Source organism: Oncorhynchus keta, chromosome 34 (assembly GCF_023373465.1).
Source record: "Oncorhynchus keta strain PuntledgeMale-10-30-2019 chromosome 34, Oket_V2, whole genome shotgun sequence".
NCBI lineage: Eukaryota > Metazoa > Chordata > Actinopteri > Salmoniformes > Salmonidae > Oncorhynchus > Oncorhynchus keta.
Genome location: NC_068454.1, coordinates 13,232,820 through 13,250,469, shown reverse-complemented (window position 1 = coordinate 13,250,469; position 17,650 = coordinate 13,232,820). Strand labels below are relative to the sequence as shown.

At 44.6% G+C, this 17,650-nt stretch overlaps 2 protein-coding genes and 1 pseudogene across 3 annotated transcripts in view; 2 read left to right on the top strand and 1 right to left on the bottom strand.

The window, feature by feature from the left end:
* The window catches only part of LOC118366599 (alpha-1,3-mannosyl-glycoprotein 4-beta-N-acetylglucosaminyltransferase A-like), a 98,415-nt gene extending 93,529 nt beyond the window's left edge, over positions 1–4,886 (top strand). Inside the window, exons 13-16 of the mRNA XM_052493199.1 lie at positions 54–132; positions 696–756; positions 1,098–1,210; positions 1,327–4,886. Of these exons, the coding sequence (XP_052349159.1) occupies positions 54–132; positions 696–756; positions 1,098–1,210; positions 1,327–1,353 (280 nt within the window). The 3' untranslated portion in view covers positions 1,354–4,886. The remainder of the gene's footprint in view (positions 1–53; positions 133–695; positions 757–1,097; positions 1,211–1,326) is intronic.
* Positions 4,887–5,187: 301 nt separating this feature from the next.
* LOC118366465 (cytochrome c oxidase assembly factor 5-like) lies at positions 5,188–6,409 on the top strand. Of its 2 annotated transcripts, none has more exons than XM_052492614.1 (3): positions 5,188–5,428; positions 5,748–5,843; positions 5,937–6,409. In XM_052492614.1, exons 1-3 carry the CDS (start codon positions 5,327–5,329, stop codon positions 5,976–5,978), a joined length of 240 nt encoding a protein of 79 aa, XP_052348574.1. In that variant the 5' UTR covers positions 5,188–5,326; the 3' UTR covers positions 5,979–6,409. The 2 variants fall into 2 exon arrangements, with proteins under 2 accessions (XP_052348574.1, XP_035604989.1); XM_035749096.2 differs by having other exon boundaries at positions 5,190–5,428; positions 5,748–5,831.
* Positions 6,410–14,004: 7,595 nt separating this feature from the next.
* Positions 14,005–15,928, bottom strand: LOC118366464 (uncharacterized; annotated as a pseudogene).
* Positions 15,929–17,650: the final 1,722 nt, after the last annotated feature.

Genomic DNA, 17,650 nt, shown 5'->3' with positions numbered 1-17,650 from the left:
ATGAGTGTGACATGTGATGTGAATTTGCATTAATAGTGTTATGTGATTGGCAGGTTCCTGTTCCGCAGTGGGAACCAGGAACACCCTGGAGACAGGATAGAGAACACCACTGTAGAGATACTGCCCTTCTCGGTAAGACGACAACATTCAGACAATGCAAAGACAACATTCAGACAACGCAAGACAACATACAATGCAAAGACAACATTCAGACAACACAAACACTACATACAACAATGCAAAAACAACATTCAGACAACACAAAGACAACATTTGGACGACACAGTGTGCAAAAATGTGTCAATAGTCAGGGCACTTGTTTCTGATTGGTTTATTGATCCATCATCACTCAAAATGTCTATGTCAGTTATTGATTGGTTATTGACAGGATCATGAGCACAGCCTGCTCCATTCAATATCACTACCAGAGGCGGGCGGCTGCTGAGGGGAGGACGGCTCATAATAATTGCTGGAATGGAGTAAATAGAATGGTATCAAACGCATAGTTTCTATGTTTGATATCTTTGATACCATTCCACTCCAGTCATTACCAAGAGCCCGTCCTTCCCAATTAAGGAGCCACCAACCTCCTGTGGTGCGCATTATACTGTATGTTAGTGTTAACAAGGCTCTCTACCTGCCTATTGTGTGCATAACATTACCAACATAACCACAACATGTGTCTGTGTCTGAAGGAAACTGGACCTAAGTCCAAAGAGAAATACAAGCGAACTGATGACCGCTTCTACAGAGTCGGTGAGTGGACCTGTACCAACCCTCGTATCCCGTTACCTTAGAACACATACAGCCTCATACATCAGATTACCCACTCTCAGTGTGACCTGCCACAGACTGATACACAATGTGCAAACTGCCTGTCCAAAGGTCCTCAAACACAGCTCTCTCTCTCTCTCTCTCTCTCTCTCTCTCTCTCTCTCTCTCTCTCTCTCTCTCTCTCTCTCTCTCTCTCTCTCTCTCTCTCTCTCTCTCTCTCTCTCTCTCTCTCTCTCTCTCTCTCTCTCTCTCTCTCTCTCTCTCTCTCTCTCTCTCTCTCTCTCTCTCTCTCTCTCTCTCTCTCTCTCTCTCTCTCTCTCTAGGTCAGTTTGAGAAGGGTGTGGCTGAGGGGGCTGTAGACACCTCCTTCAACCCGGTGGTGGCGCTGCGTCTCTCTGTTGTCCAAGACTCAGCTGTCTGGGCCATCCTCAGCGAGGTCAGCCAATCACACACCATCCTTTAATATTTTATATCATGTTTATATTCTATCCAGCGGAATGTTATCCTGTATAACGAGAGCTGTGTGTGACGTGTCTGTGTGTCTCTCTGTAGATTCACATAAAGAGGAGAGCAGGCTGACAAAACGCGGGGGGCCACATCAATCCTGGCCCCCAGCCCCGGGGTGCTCGCAGACGCACCTAAAACTGATTGACCAGGGGCCTTCTGCCACCTAGCAACCAGCAGTGACATCATCAGAGCGCACCAGAGCCGCTCCTCTCAGGGTTTCTAAGGGCGCTGTCACTCGATTGCTTTCTCTCTATTTCTGCCTATCCTTTCCTCTCTCTCTCGCTCTCTTTTTGCGTGAATGTGAATACTACTGTACAAAAAAGAGCCAGATGTAAAATATCAGAAGTCATTTGGTGTGTCCGGAAGAAATCCGTTTCCAGCTCTGACTGTGGAGGTAACGCCGATGCCTTGTGACTCGGAGAGACACACCTCAGCTGATCTGAGAGGCTGATGTCACCAGGACGCTGGTGTTGTACATGCTGCTCTCTGCTCCATGTGCTCTTCCTCTCAGCCTCTCTGATCTGTTCCACTGAGGTATTGCACTCACTGGAGCCATAGTGGAGCCCCCTGCTGGTGACTGAAGTGACTGAAGAATGGCTCCATCAGCCTCAAAGACTTGTTGATTTTTGTTCTTTTCCACAGAGTTGTGTGTTTTTGGTAAACAGCAGGTAATAAATAGACAAACAAGTTGTCAGTCTTTCTTATGGTGAAGATAACTGCCTTTATCACTTCCTTCTTTTGAAGGGGATTACAATGACGATGGCAAACGAAGCGGAAACTAAATGTGGTTCCCCATTTTTAAAGTGACAGGTCTGCCAAACTATGCCCTGGGTAGAAGTCACCCATAGGTGCAGATCTTGGATCAGCTTGCCTTGCTCAAGTCTCAACCCAAACCATTCTGGGCAAAACACCTGAAACTTACCTAAGATCTGTGTCTGGGGCAGTTTCATCCAGTGGAGGCTGCTGAGGGGAGGACGGTTCATAATAACGGCTGGAAATGAGCAAATATAATGGCATCAAGCACATGGAAACCATGTGTTTGATGTATTTGATACCATTCCACTGATTCCACTCCAGCCATTATCATGAGCCCGTCCTCCCCAATTAAGGTGCCACCAACCTCCTGTGGTTTCATTTTATTCCATGAAAAATCTTTGCGACTGAAGGAAACCACATCTATCTTTCTACTTCCTGTTTGACAGGAAGTCAGTCTGAAAGACCTCTAGTGTCCTTTAAGTGGTAAACTAATCAGACTTTGGCCTTGACTTTGCTCACCTGAAGGGATGTATTGCTATATTAATTTTATTATTATTATTACGACAATGACGACGTATGAAGGTGAATTAATTTATTTCAAATAAATCTTTCATTTGTACAAGAGGTTCAAAGAAAACAAATATTTATGCTACGGTAGTTGATGTGTGCGTGCATGTGTTCTTTTTGTTCCCGAAACGAGCTGCTTGGTATTTCATGTTGTCTTGTCCGCTGGTTGGTTGAGAAAGAGGTTGAATCGAACTGCTGTTCCAGAGTCAGTTTTTGTATAACATTTCTCAGATGGTCAAAGTTAAAATGACATCAGAACAGGCCTTAAGCCAGAGATCCTGGCTGAGGTTGTGCTAGATCCATACCCATGTGCCTTAAAGTCCCGCTCCTCCATAATGAGTCCGGAGCAGAAATTCCCTTCATTCACTCCCTTCCCTCTACCCTACAATAGAGGATGTTGACTCTTTTGAAGGGATTTGAGGATTTGATCACGTGATACAAGATTTACAGATGACAGGGGTAACGGTTCCTCCATAACTCTCCACCAATTGTACAGTATGACTCATAATAATAATAATTTTATATGTCATTTAGCTGACGCTTTTATCCAAAGCGACTTACAGTCATGTGTGCATACATTCTACGTATGGGTGGTCCCAGGAATCGAACCCACTACCCTGGCGTTACAAGCGCCATGCTCTACCAACTGAGCCACAGAAGGACCATCAGCAATGGGGGATTCATTCACTTCATTACATTTTATTTTGATGACTTCACTATATTGAAATGATATATTGAACAGATGATCAAATGCTATTTCGAACGTTGCACTGAGTTTTCAACTTACAGTTTTGAATGCTCCATTCTTTAGTTTTTTGCTGTTGCTGGGCTTTCATTTACCATCTCCCCGTTGGTTATGTCATTTTACAATTCTGACATCATCAGTGAGTTCTACCCCATGTGATGTCTGATTCTGTCCAATCATTCAATTGGAGACTGCTGGCAGTGGTTAGACAGGATGTTGCATTTATTCTATGTGCCATCTAGTTGCAGACGGATGCATTCGTACCAGTGGAGGCTGCTGAGGGGAGGATGGCTCATAATAATGTCTGGAACAGAGCGAATAGAATGGCATCAAACACATAGAAACCATGTTTGATACCATTCCACTCATTCCGTTTCAGCCGTTACCACGAGCCCATCCTTCCCAATTCAGGTGCCATTAACCTCCTGTAATGCTGACGGCGACGCTCCCCTGGGGGCGCATCTTATCTACTCTGATTAAAGAGCCATTTGCATTGCTCTTTAATGCATAGGTAGGTTCAGGATAGGTCAAAATGTGTGTGTTTTTTTTTTCATGAGAAATGTTTATACAATAAGAGATTTTATGAAGATTGAGTTTTTCTATCAAAATTCCATCAACATGAGAGAAGATTGTGATCGGTTTGATTGGGAGTGCTATTTTAAATGTCAAACATGTGCATGCACGCACGTCCAATTCTAAATCAGCCCCTACATCACAGCACTTAATGTTGGTCGAGTAGGGTTGGACAAATACAGTATAAGGAAAAAATCCCAGCTACACTGTCAGAGGGCAAGCTGGTGCCTACCCAAATCTTTAAATAAAAACTCCTAGGTAGGATGAAGACTAGGGGTGGATTTAGAAAGCGGGACACTTTGTACCAGGTTTGCTTGTCTGTAAATGTCCTTTATTTATTGTGTGATTGATTGATTGATTGATTGATTGGTCAACTTTTTGAATGGAGCTGGCCCCTCCCCTGAGCCCCCTGGTCAAACCAGACCCTCTCGCTCACACCTGGGACTTTATTTAAAGAGCGCAACGGATTAGAACCTTCATATAGAAATCTATGCTGTAGATCTGATATGATTCTCTGTGTAGAAATGGGAATCGTGCCAGATCTATACATTACATTTCTATCTGCAACGCTCTAGCGAAGGATTTGCAACCTCCTGAATTAACCTCTTCTTAAGGTGGAGGACGGCTTGAGCAGAGGGGAACACAAACTGTGTTTCTCAATAGTTTAAAGGGGGTTACTTCCAACCTTTTTTTGTGCCCTTCATCCACGCTTATCTAAGATTGTTTAGAAAAGCAATATGGAGGTAAGCCTATTATTGAGTCGCTTGCCTAGACCCTAGAGGTAGATGAAAGGTAAGAGACAGACAGTCAGGCTCACCCCACCCCTGCCTGCTTCCACCTTCTCTGTTCTCCCCATCATGTCATGTGCCTTCATCACTTCGTTAGTATATCTGCCTCTGATGATTCTGGCATGAATTTACATGGACATCATTGAAATAAATCAAAATGGTTGATACAAATCACACCCATCTGTTTTCTGCCTTGGTTTCATTATTTCACATAATTCACTGTCTGATGGGAGAATGCCTCATTTCCATCAGCCACACATTCCTATAGAGTCAACCATCTAGGTTCAAAATACATCAAGAGATGGCATAAACATGTTGGAGTTGTTGCAGGATCTATGGAAACATCCTTGCCATCGTTTTCCTTTTGATGTTCTGCTGAGAGATACGCTTTGAGTGGCACCTAGCGGTATACTTGAAAAAGTACATGTTAAAATCTAATTTCGCTGAAACTACAAACAATCCCAGCATGCATGTAGTTCAATTTTTGTATTCCCAGGATACTTTGCGAATCAAATATGGTGGCTTGCATTACAACGTTCATGTAACAGACTGTAGTTATATATATTCTTCAAATCTACATTTATTGCGTAATTGTCTTAAATGCAAGTGTAGCACAATGCCTAAATTCTACGAGGACAAAGAGGAGGATGGCAGGGCCTGCTCGGGAATCAGGGAGGACTTCAAGGCATGTCTCCTTCAACACGACTGCGTTGTAAAGGTAACGTGGAAAATATGATATCCCCTTTCATCTGAGGTTATGGTTTGCTAGCTAATATTATGCTTTACAGTTTTACTTTTATAACATCCCTTATTTCAAAGCGTAGGATTTACATTAAATTGTAAATTGTGGCTTGTTGGTTGGTTGAGCCACACTTCCATTAAAAAAAGAAAAGTGCAGCGCGTTCTACACCTGATCATTCTGGATATTGATGCATGTGTTGTGTAGTCAACGTAAACGGTGAGAATGATCAATAACATCAAAACACTAGTCTTGGTACAAACGTGTTTGACTAACTCCATGTTGTCCATTCCTGCAGGAGGGGAAGATGCCCAGTCAGTGTCTGAAGGAGGGCCACTGTAAAGGACTGCAGACCTCTTTCTTCGAGTGCAAGAGGTCCATGGTGAGATCACAGGTCATCACTGATATCAATGACATTCATTCAACACTTGGAATATCCTTATGTATGGAATTGACTTGTTTCTGATCTTTCCCTCTATTTTTACAGTTAGATAACCGCTCCAGATTCAGGGGAAGGAAAGGCTACTGATGGACCAAAGTTGAAAATCTCTGCAACACTCACAGCACTGAAATGATTAATTGTGAATAGTAGCAAAACTAACTTAAAGGGGTCCAAATGGGTGTGGTATTTTATTATGCTGACTTCACTTGAGCACTTGATTTGAAGTGGTTCTGTAGAGAAAATATATGCTCTTCAAATAGGTATGTTGGACGTATTACCTCCTGAAGTGATGAGTGAGTCTGTGAATAGGCCTCTACCACAATTCAAAGCATAGACACTTGTAAGTGTGTGGAAGAATGCTGGGCTGCTCTTCTGTTTCCATGTTTTGAAATGAGCGAACTTCAAGGAACTCTAAAGCAGGACTGTCGGCTCTCCCCTTGGCTGTTCTGATGATTGACAGACTGCTAAACTGGGCCTCTGTTTTGAACAACTGTGTAATAAATGTGTCATTGAACAGATGAAGTGTTTGCAAATGTGCTTAAAGTGTGTCATTATGGAGTCTTCAATGCACACAACTGCTGGTATGAGTTTAAATTACATTAGATTTATTTTATTCTAGTTTTATTTTTACTAACAATACAGTAAAAATACATGGTATCATTCCTACAGACCTGAGTGAACAGCAATATTAATAGAAATGGGGACATACAACTATTACATAAGAAATTATATGAAATCTATTTAAACTCCACGAATGTAGGTAAAATGGTCGTTCAGATTTCTATGTACACTAATACAAAAAAAATGTATTCATTTAGCATACTCTTATCTAGAGCAACAAAGCATTTAGGGTTAATCAATCAAATGTAGTTATAAAGCCCTTCGTACATCAGCTGATGTCAAAAAGTGCTGTACAGAAACGCAGCCTAAAACCGGAACAGCAGCACGACCAGGTGGACTGGGGACAGCAAGGAGTCATCATGCCAGGTAGTCCTGAGGCATGGTCCTAGGGCTCAGGTCCTCCGAGAGAAAAAGAGAGAATTAGAGAGAGCATACTTAAATTCACACAGGACACCGGATAAGATAGGAGAAATACTCCAGATATAAAAGACTGACCGTAGCCCCCCGACACATAAACTACTGCAGCATAAGTACTGTAGGTTGAGACAGGAGGGTTCGGGAGAAACTGTGCTCCTGTCCGACGATACCCCCGGACAGGGCCAACCAGGCAGGATATAACCCCACCCACGTTGCCAAAGCACAGCCCCCACACCACTAGAGGGACATCTTCAATCAACAACTTACTATCCTGAGACAAGGCCGAGTATAGCCCACGAAGATCTACCCCATGGCATGAATCCGAGGGGTGGCGCCAACCCGGACAGGAAGATCACATCAGTGACTCAACCCACTCAAGTGACGCACCCCTCCTAGGGACGGCATGGTAGAGCACCAGTAAACCAGTGACTCAGGCCCTGTAATAGGGTTAGAGGCAGAGAATCCCAGTGGAGAGAGGGGAACCGGCCAGGTGGAGACAACAAGGGCAGTTCGTTGCTCCAGTGCCTTTCCGTTCACCTTCACACTCCTGGGCCAGACTACACTCAATCATAGGACCTACTGAAGAGATGAGTCTTCAATAAAGACTTAAAGGTCGAGACCGAGTCTGCGTCTCTCACATGGATAGGCAGACCATTCAAAAAAATGGAGAAAGCACTTAAGTATTGGTATTTATTAGGATCCCCACTAGACACTGCAAAAGCATCAGCCACTTCCTGGGGTCCACATGAAACATGACATCATACATATTGACTAACATTATTAGTCAAGGACTGAAATACATCAATTTGAAACGTCACAGCCTACATATCAGTACATACACACAATATCTAGGTCTAATACATAATACAGTGCAAATGACAATATATATAAAATGGCTGTGTCTCTTCACAGTCCCCTTCGTGCAGTAAGGTGATCTTTTATCTTTTTAAAAAACTGGTTTTATTGCTAGCTTGAGTTACCTGGGGTGGCAGAGATTTCCATGTATTGATAGCTCTATTTAATACTGTGTGTTTCCCAGTATGGTACCTTCAACACATCAATACCTCACACAAAGACCAATAATGATGCAGTCAATCTCTATTCAACTTTGAGCCAGGAAAGACAGACATGCACGTACATCAAAGTGCGATACGTGCTGCTTTGTTCTGGACCAACTGCAATTTACCTACAGTGAGGCAAAAAATAATTTAGTCAGCCACCAATTGTGCAAGTTCTCCCACTTAAAAATATGAGAGATGCCTGTAATTTTAATCATAGGTACACTTCAACTATGACAGACAAAATGAGATAGGATTTTAGGATTTTTAATTAATTTATTTGCAAATTATGGTGGAAAATAAGTATTTGGTCAATAACAAAAGTTTATCTCAATACTTTGTTATATACGTTTTCTGTAGGTCTTCACAAGGTTTTCACACACGGTTGCTGGTATTTTGGCCCATTCCTCCATGCAGATCTCCTCTAGAGCAGTGATGTTTTGGGGCTGTTGCTGGGCAACACGGACTTTCAACTCCCTCCAAAGATTTTCTATGGGCTTGAGATCTGGAGACTGGCTAGGCCACTCCAGGACATTGAAATGCTTCTTACGAAGCCACTCCTTCATTGCCCGGGCGGTGTGTTTGGGATCATTGTCATGCTGAAAGACCCAGCCATGTTTCATCTTCAATGCCCTTGCTGATGAAAGGAGGTTTTCACTCAAAATCTCACGATACATGGCCCCATTCATTCTTTTCTTTACACGGATTAGTCGTCCTGGTCCCTTTGCATAAAAACAGCCCCAAAGCATGATGTTTCCACCCCCATGCTTCACAGTAGGTATGGTGTTCTTTGGATGCAACTCAGCATTCTTTGTCCTCCAAACACGACGAGTTGAGTTTTTACCAAAAAGTTATATTTTGGTTTCATCTGACCATATGACATTCTCCCAATCTTCTTCTGGATCATCCAAATGCTCTCTAGCAAACTTCAGACGGGCCTGGACATGTACTGGCTTAAGCAGGGGGACACGTCTGGCACTGCAGGATTTGAGTCCCTGGCGGCGTAGTGTGTTACTGATGGTAGGCTTTGTTACTTTGGTCCCAGCTCTCTGCAAGTCATTCACTAGGTCCCCCCGTGTGGTTCTGGGATTTTTGCTCACCGTTCTTGTGATCATTTTGACCCCACGGGGTGAGATCTTGCGTGGAGCCCCAGATCGAGGAAGATTATCAGTGGTCTTGTATGTCTTCCATTTCCTAATAATTGCTCCCACAGTTGATTTCTTCAAACCAAGCTGCTTACCTATTGCAGATTCAGTCTTCCCAGCCTGGTGCAGGTCTACAATTTTGTTTCTGGTGTCCTTTGAGAGCTCTTTGGTCTTGGCCATAGTGGAGTTTGAAGTGTGACTGTTTGAGGTTGTGGACAGGTGTCTTTTATACTGATAACAACTTCAAACAGGTGCCATTAATACAGGTAACGAGTGGAGGACAGAGGAGCCTCTTAAAGAATAAGTTACAGGTCTGTGAGAGCCAGAAATCTTGCTTGTTTGTAGGTGACCGAATATTATTTTCCACCATAATTTGCAAATAAATTCATAAAAAATACTACAATGTGATTTTCTGGATTTTTTTTCTCATTTTGTCTGTCATAGTTGAAGTGTACCTATGATGAAAATTACAGGTCTCTCTCTTATTTTTAAGTGGGAGAACTTGCACAATTGGTGGCTGACTAAATACTTTTTTTGCCCCACTGTATGTCCTTTTCCGCACATGACCAGACAGCTGGACAGAAGTCCAGGTGTGACAAAACTAGGGCCTGTGGGATATGTCTGGTTGACTGAGATGTCAAGAAGGCAGAGCAACGCCCTATCATGGTCAGACCTCTTCCCATTTTAGCAACCAATGAGTCTATATGTTTTGACCTTGAAAGCTTGCTATTTGTGTTCTTAATTATTAGGGATCTACTCTTCCTGGGGTCCAAACAAACACTATCTAGGGTTACACCCAGCAGTTTTGTCTCCTCACCTTGCTCAATAGCCACTTTATTCAATAATAGATCTAAACCAGGTTTAGGGTTGAGCGAGTGATTTGTCCCAAAAATTATGCTTTTAGTTTGAGATATTTATCACCAGCCTATTGCTAGTTACCCATTCTAGAACTGACTAGAGCTCTATGTTAAGTCTCATTCATTTATTTGACTGTTGCAGCCGACGTGTATACTGTTGAGTCGTCAGCGTACATAGATACACAGGCTTTATTCAAGGTCAGTGGAAGGACATTTGTAAAAACAGGAAACAATAATGACCCAAGCCGGCTGCCCTGCAGTACACCACACTCAACTGAATTTGTATGAGCGAGGCTTCCATTAACGAAAACCCTCTGTGTTCTATTAGATAGGTAACTCTCAATCCATAATAAGGCAGAGGATGCAAATCCATAATACCTACGTTTTTTCAGCAATAGGTTATGATCAATGACATCAAAAGCTGCACTGAAGTCAAACAAAACAGCTCTCACAATCTTCTTACTATCAATTTCTTTCAGCCAATCATCAGTCATTTGTGTCAGTGCTGAGCATATTGAGTGCCCTTCCCTATAAGCATGCTGAAAATCTGTTGTTAATTTGTTTTCTGTGAAATATTTCTTTATTTGATCAAACACCATTTTCTCCCAAAAGTTTGCTTAGCACTTGTAACAGGCTGATTGATTGGCTGTTTGAACCATTAAAGGGTGCTTTGCTATTCTTGGCTAGTGGAATGACCTTTGTCTCCCTCCATGTCTGAGGGCACACCGTCTTCTAGGCTTAAATTGAAGACGTGGGAAACAGGAGTCACAATTTATTCTGCTATCAACCTCAGCAATTTATCATCCCATACGCAGCTACTGCCAGCTAGCCTACTTTAGCAGTACTGTATCATTTTAATCATTTTAGTCAATAAGATTCTTGCTACGTAAGCTTAACTTTCTGAACATTCGAGACGTGTAGTCCACTTGTCATTCCAATCTCCGTGCATTAGCGTAGCCTCTTCTGTAGCCTGTCAACTATGTGTCTGTCTATCCCTGTTCTCTCCTCTCTGCACAGACCATACAAACGCTCCACACCGCGTGGCCGCGGCCACCCTAATCTGGTGGTCCCAGCGCGTACGACCCACGTGGAGTTCCAGGTCTCCGGTAGCCTCTGGAACTGCCGATCTGCGGCCAACAAGGCAGAGTTCATCTCAGCCTATGCCTCCCTCCAGTCCCTCGACTTCTTGGCACTGACGGAAACATGGATCACCACAGATAACACTGCTACTCCTACTGCTCTCTCCTCGTCCGCCCACGTGTTCTCGCACACCCCGAGAGCTTCTGGTCAGCGGGGTGGTGGCACCGGGATCCTCATCTCTCCCAAGTGGTCTTTCTCTCTTTCTCCCCTTACCCATCTGTCTATCGCCTCCTTTGAATTCCATGCTGTCACAGTTACCAGCCCTTTCAAGCTTAACATCCTTATCATTTATCGCCCTCCAGGTTCCCTTGGAGAGTTCATCAATGAGCTTGATGCCTTGATAAGCTCCTTTCCTGAGGACGGCTCACCTCTCACAGTTCTGGGCGACTTTAACCTCCCCACGTCTACCTTTGACTCATTCCTCTCTGCCTCCTTCTTTCCACTCCTCTCCTCTTTTGACCTCACCCTCTCACCTTCCCCCTACTCACAAGGCAGGCAATACGCTTGACCTCATCTTTACTAGATGCTGTTCTTCCACTAACCTCATTGCAACTCCCTCCAAGTCTCCGACCACTACCTTGTATCCTTTTCCCTCTCGCTCTCATCCAACACTTCCCACACTGCCCCTACTCGGATGGTATCGCGCCGTCCCAACCTTCGCTCTCTCTCCCCCGCTACTCTCTCCTCTTCCATCCTATCATCTCTTCCCTCTGCTCAAACTTTCTCCAACCTATCTCCTGATTCTGCCTCCTCAACCCTCCTCTCCTCCCTTTCTGCATCCTTTGACTCTCTAAGTCCCCTATCCTCCAGGCCGGCTCGGTCCTCCCCTCCCGCTCCGTGGCTCAACGACTCATTGCGAGCTCACAGAACAGGGCTCCGGGCAGCCGAGCGGAAATGGAGGAAAACTCGCCTCCCTGCGGACCTGGCATCCTTTCACTCCCTCCTCTCTACATTTTCCTCCTCTGTCTCTGCTGCTAAAGCCACTTTCTACCATTCTAAATTCCAAGCATCTGCCTCTAACCCTAGGAAGCTCTTTGCCACCTTCTCCTCCCTCCTGAATCCCCCCTCCTCCCTCTCTGCAGATGACTTCGTCAACCATTTTGAAAAGAAGGTCGACGACATCCGATCCTCGTTTGCTAAGTCAAACGACACCGCTGGTTCTGCTCACACTGCCCTACCCTATGCTCTGACCTCTTTCTCCCCTCTCTCTCCAGATGAAATCTCACGTCTTGTGACGGCCGGCCGCCCAACAACCTGCCCGCTTGACCCTATCCCCTCCTCTCTTCTCCAGACCATTTCCGGAGACCTTCTCCTTTACCTCACCCCGCTCATCAACTCATCCCTGACCGCTGGCTACGTCCCTTCCGTCTTCAAGAGAGCGAGAGTTGCACCCCTTCTGAAAAAACCTACACTTGATCCCTCCTATGTCAACAACTACAGACCAGTATCCCTTCTCTCTTTTCTCTCCAAAACTCTTGAGCGTGCCGTCCTTGGCCAGCTCTACCGCTATCTCTCTCAGAATGACCTTCTTGATCCAAATCAGTCAGGTTTCAAGACTAGTCATTCAACTGAGACTGCTCTTCTCTGTATCACGGAGGCGCTCCGCACTGCTAAAGCTAACTCTCTCTCCTCTGCTCTCATCCTTCTAGACCTATCGGCTGCCTTCGATACTGTGAACCATCAGATCCTCCTCTCCACCCTCTCCGAGTTGGGCATCTCCGGCGCGGCCCACGCTTGGATTGCGTCCTACCTGACAGGTCGCTCCTACCAGGTGGCGTGGCGAGAATCTGTCTCCTCACCACGCGCTCTCACCACTGGTGTCCCCAGGGCTCTGTTCTAGGCCCTCTCTTATTCTCGCTATACACCAAGTCACTTGGCTCTGTCATAACCTCACATGGTCTCTCCTATCATTGCTATGCAGACGACACACAATTAATCTTCTCCTTTCCCCTTCTGATGACCAGGTGGCGAATCGCATCTCTGCATGTCTGGCAGACATATCAGTGTGGATGACGGATCACCACCTCAAGCTGAACCTCAGCAAGACGGAGCTCCTCTTCCTCCCGGGGAAGGACTGCCCGTTCCATGATCTCGCCATCACGGTTGACAACTCCATTGTGTCCTCCTCCCAGAGCGCTAAGAACCTTGGCGTGATCCTGGACAACACCCTGTCGTTCTCAACTAACATCAAGGCGGTGTCCCGTTCCTGTAGGTTCATGCTCTACAACATCCGCAGAGTACGACCCTGCCTCACACAGGAAGCGGCGCAGGTCCTAATCCAGGCACTTGTCATCTCCCGTCTTGATTACTGCAACTCGCTGTTGGCTGGGCTCCCTGCCTGTGCCATTAAACCCCTACAACTCATCCAGAACGCCGCAGTCCGTCTGGTGTTCAACCTTCCCAAGTTCTCTCACGTCACCCCGCTCCTCCGCTCTCTCCACTGGCTTCCAGTTGAAGCTCGCATCCGCTACAAGACCATGGTGCTTGCCTACGGAGCTGTGAGGGGAACGGCACCTCAGTACCTCCAGGCTCTGATCAGGCCCTACACCCAAACAAGGGCACTGCGTTCATCCACCTCTGGCCTGCTCGCCTCCCTACGACTGAGGAAGTACAGTTCCCGCTCAGCCCAGTCAAAACTGTTCGCTGCTCTGGCCCCCCAATGGTGGAACAAACTCCCTCACGACGCCAGGACAGCGGAGTCAATCACCACCTTCCGGAGACACCTGAAACCCCACCTCTTCAAGGAATACCTAGGAAAGGGTAAGTAATCCTTCTCACCCCCCCCCCCCTAAAAAGATTTAGATGCACTACTGTAAAGTGGCTGTTCCACTGGATGTCATAAGGTGTATGCACCAATTTGTAAGTCGCTCTGGATAAGAGCGTCTGCTAAATGACTTAAATGTAAATGTAAATGTAAATCCCGGTTGTCGCTACCAGGAGGTTTGTCCTTGTTTATAGATAGCAACAATTGTTTCGCCTCTTCCACACCCACGTTGTGGAACTCAAAACTACACTACTTGTCTTTCATTATTTGGTCTATTATGTATAAATATGAAGGCTAAGCATTTGTTGTTTGCATGTCTTACTCACCTCAAGTGGATGGCAATATCAAAGGGCTTTGTTATGAACAAGCTATCTGTCTCAATGAGATGGAGCCGAGTTTGCTTTTTTTCCTAGAAATTCATTTAATGTACTACAGAGCTTTTTACTATTATTCTTTATATCGTTTATGTTTGTGCTATAGTATAGTTTCTTCTTTTTGTTTAGTTTAGTTACTGAATTTCTCAATTTACTGTATGTTTACCAGTCTGCTGTATTGTCAGACTTATTTGCTATTCCCTTTGCCTCACCCCTCTCAGCCATACAGTTTTTCAATTCATCATCTACCCATGGAGATTTGGAAGATCTAACAGTCAGTTTCTTCATCCGTGCATGTCTATCAGTAACCAGAAGAAGCAGTTTCATAAATGCTTAGTTTAGCGTCCGGATGTTTCTCAATACACACATCAGACCAACAAATATTTTTCATATCTTCGACATAGAAATCATTGCAAAACCTCTTGCATGATCGTTTATGCTCAAGGGCACATCGACATCAACAGATTTTGCCCAGATTTGCCCTTTGTATTGAGCAGTCATACACTGAGTGGCCCTATTTCATGAACCCACACATTGTCTGTCCAAGATCAAATACAAAGACATGAAAATATGTTCCTTCTTAAAGTGATGGTAGAGAGGTTTTGTAAAAAAAAATGTTTTCCTGCAATTCGTATGATATGTTACGAATTCCAATTCGTACAAAATGTTACGAATTTGTAAGTGCATAATGTCCTCTTCAATCTCTTTAACCAGTTGAGTCTCTGTTCTCTAATCAGCTGTGTAAGTGGGGGCCACTGTTGTAATGTTTCTGTTAAGGAGGGATTATGGTGTGTGCTTAAGTAATGGTCTTGGGGTGACTGGGTGAGGTTAGAGTTGTCACTGTTCCCTGGTTACGGTCCCATAGAGTGGTCATGGTCATTAAACAGCTGTTAGTTTAGTTCTACAGTTTAGTGGTTAGCTCATCAGCTGCTCAAATCTCTCCATGTTCACCTTCCACATGACAAAGGCCTTGTGAGTCTTCTTCAGCATGCCCAGTGTGTTCAGGAGCACCACGCCATGAGGTCGCTCTCACTGTGACGAAGGCGTCATCAGTTGCCGCCACCATAGCGTAGGAGTCACATGACACAAGTCCCATACTGTCAACCATCTGCGCCTGGGAGCGCTCGCTGTAGGACTCCTCCATAGTGTTACGGAAGAGGCCTTCTCTGACTCCTGAGCCAGCCAGCCATCACACCAAGACTGTAGAGTGGAACCAGAACACAAAAATATCAATCACAATGTAGAAGGTATTGGTTGTATTTGATCATTTCTTCAGGACGATGTAAGCTGCTTCCGTGATGGCGGTCGAAGTTGTACTCTGCACATACAGTAGTGTTTCCTCATTAAAGCCTATGGAAATCCACACATTAATCTATATATTTACCATTAATTTACCAGATAAGCTGACCTGAAGCAAATAAATCATAGCCCTTACACTCTGTGTTGTCTCCCATGATGTAGAGGTCTTTGAGTTGGCTGGGAAGGGAGGGTTCCATCCTTACAGCCAGAGCTACGTTGGTGAGGGGAGCCGTGGCCACCAGAGATCTCTCGCTCACGTTTGGGTCCAGAATATCCGGGCCATGGAAGTGTCCCTCACTGACCACATTCCTCAGAATACGGGGATCTACAACACGGAACACAGAGTGGTCAGAACCCCGCAAATTAGAACATTATAGTATTCCCTCTGCGCTTTCACTTCATATGAATTCAATCTTAGAGCCCGGGCCTGTGTCAGTGGGCAAAAACAAGTCTGGGTGCCAATCGGTTTCTTATAGCGACTACTTTGTTGTTGTCATGGCAACGTTTGGTGTAAACTCCAGCCTTTCTCCACAGTTCTGCTTTGCTCACTCTGCTACGTCTGTAAACAGATTCAATAGAACAGCATGTCAAATCAGTTATCTCTTTCCAGAGCTCTAATTGAGTAGAGCTCCACTGGCATGTGTCTGAGACGGAGATAACAACAGTGTATTGTCAGAGAGGTCAACAGACACTACATAGCATCCTTCCACAACATGTGATCTCTTACCGTTAAATGCATATTCTATGCACCATGTGATGATGTAAGCACATTCCTTTGGGTGTTTGTTTACAGAGAAAAAGCTGCCTTGATAATTCTATCTAAATAAACCATATGAATCTCATTGCCAGGGTCTTACATCATTTACCTTTTAACAATAAAATAACTGAACACAACAACACTATACAGTGCTTTCTGCAATGTACTTAGACCCCTTGACTTTTTCCACAGTTTGTTACGTTACAGCCTTATTCTAAAATGTATTAAATTGTTTATTAAATTGCAATTTTTTCTCATTTATAATAAAAATAATGACAGAAATATCACAGTTACATTAGTCTTCAGACCCTTTACTCAGTAATTTGTTGAAGCACCTTTGGCAGCGATTACAGCCTGGAGTCTTCTTGGGTATGACGCTACAAGCTTGGTACACCTGTATTTGAGGAGTTTCTCCCCTTCTTCTCTGCAGATCCTCTCAAGCTCTGTCAGGTTGGATGGGAACGTTGCTGCACAGCTATTTTCAGGTCTCTCCAGAGATGTTCCATCGGGTTCAAGTCCGGGCTCTGGCTAGGCCGGTGCCTTTTGGCAAAATCCAAGCGGGCTGTCATGTGCCTTTTACTGAGGAGGGCCTTCCACTGTCAACTGTGGTACCTTTTATAGACAGCTGTGTGCCGTTCCAAATCATGTACAATCAATTGAATTTACCACATGTGGATTCCAATCAAGTTGTAGCAACATCTCAAGGATGATCAATGGAAACAGGATGCACCTGAGCTCAATTGTTTTTAAATACATTTGCGAAAATGTATAAAAACCTGTTTTTGCTTTGTCATTATGGGGTATTGTGTACAGATTGCTGAGGATGTGTATTTTTTCATCCATGTTAGAAAAACACTATAACGCAAAAAATGTGGAAAACGTCATGAGGTCTGAATACTTGATAGAGTTCAGTGTGTCAAATCGGAGGGCCTGTTGTCCGGCCTCTGGCAGTCTCTATGGGGGTACCACAGGGTTCAGTTCTCGGGCCGACTCATTTCTCTGTATATATAAATGATGTCGCTCTTGCTGCGGGTGATTCCTTGATCCACCTCTATGCAGACGACACCATTCTGTATACTTCTGGCCCTTCTTTGGACACTGTGTTAACAAACCTTCAAACGAGCTTCAATGCCATACAAGACTCCTTCTGTGGCCTCCAACTGCTCTTAAACGCTAGTAAAACTAAATGCATGCTTTTCAACCGATCTCTGCCCGCACCCGCCCGCCTGACTAGCATCACTACTCTGGACGGTTCTGACTTAGAATATGTGGACAACTACAAATACCTAGCTGTCTGGTTAGACTGTAAACTCTCCTTACAGACTCA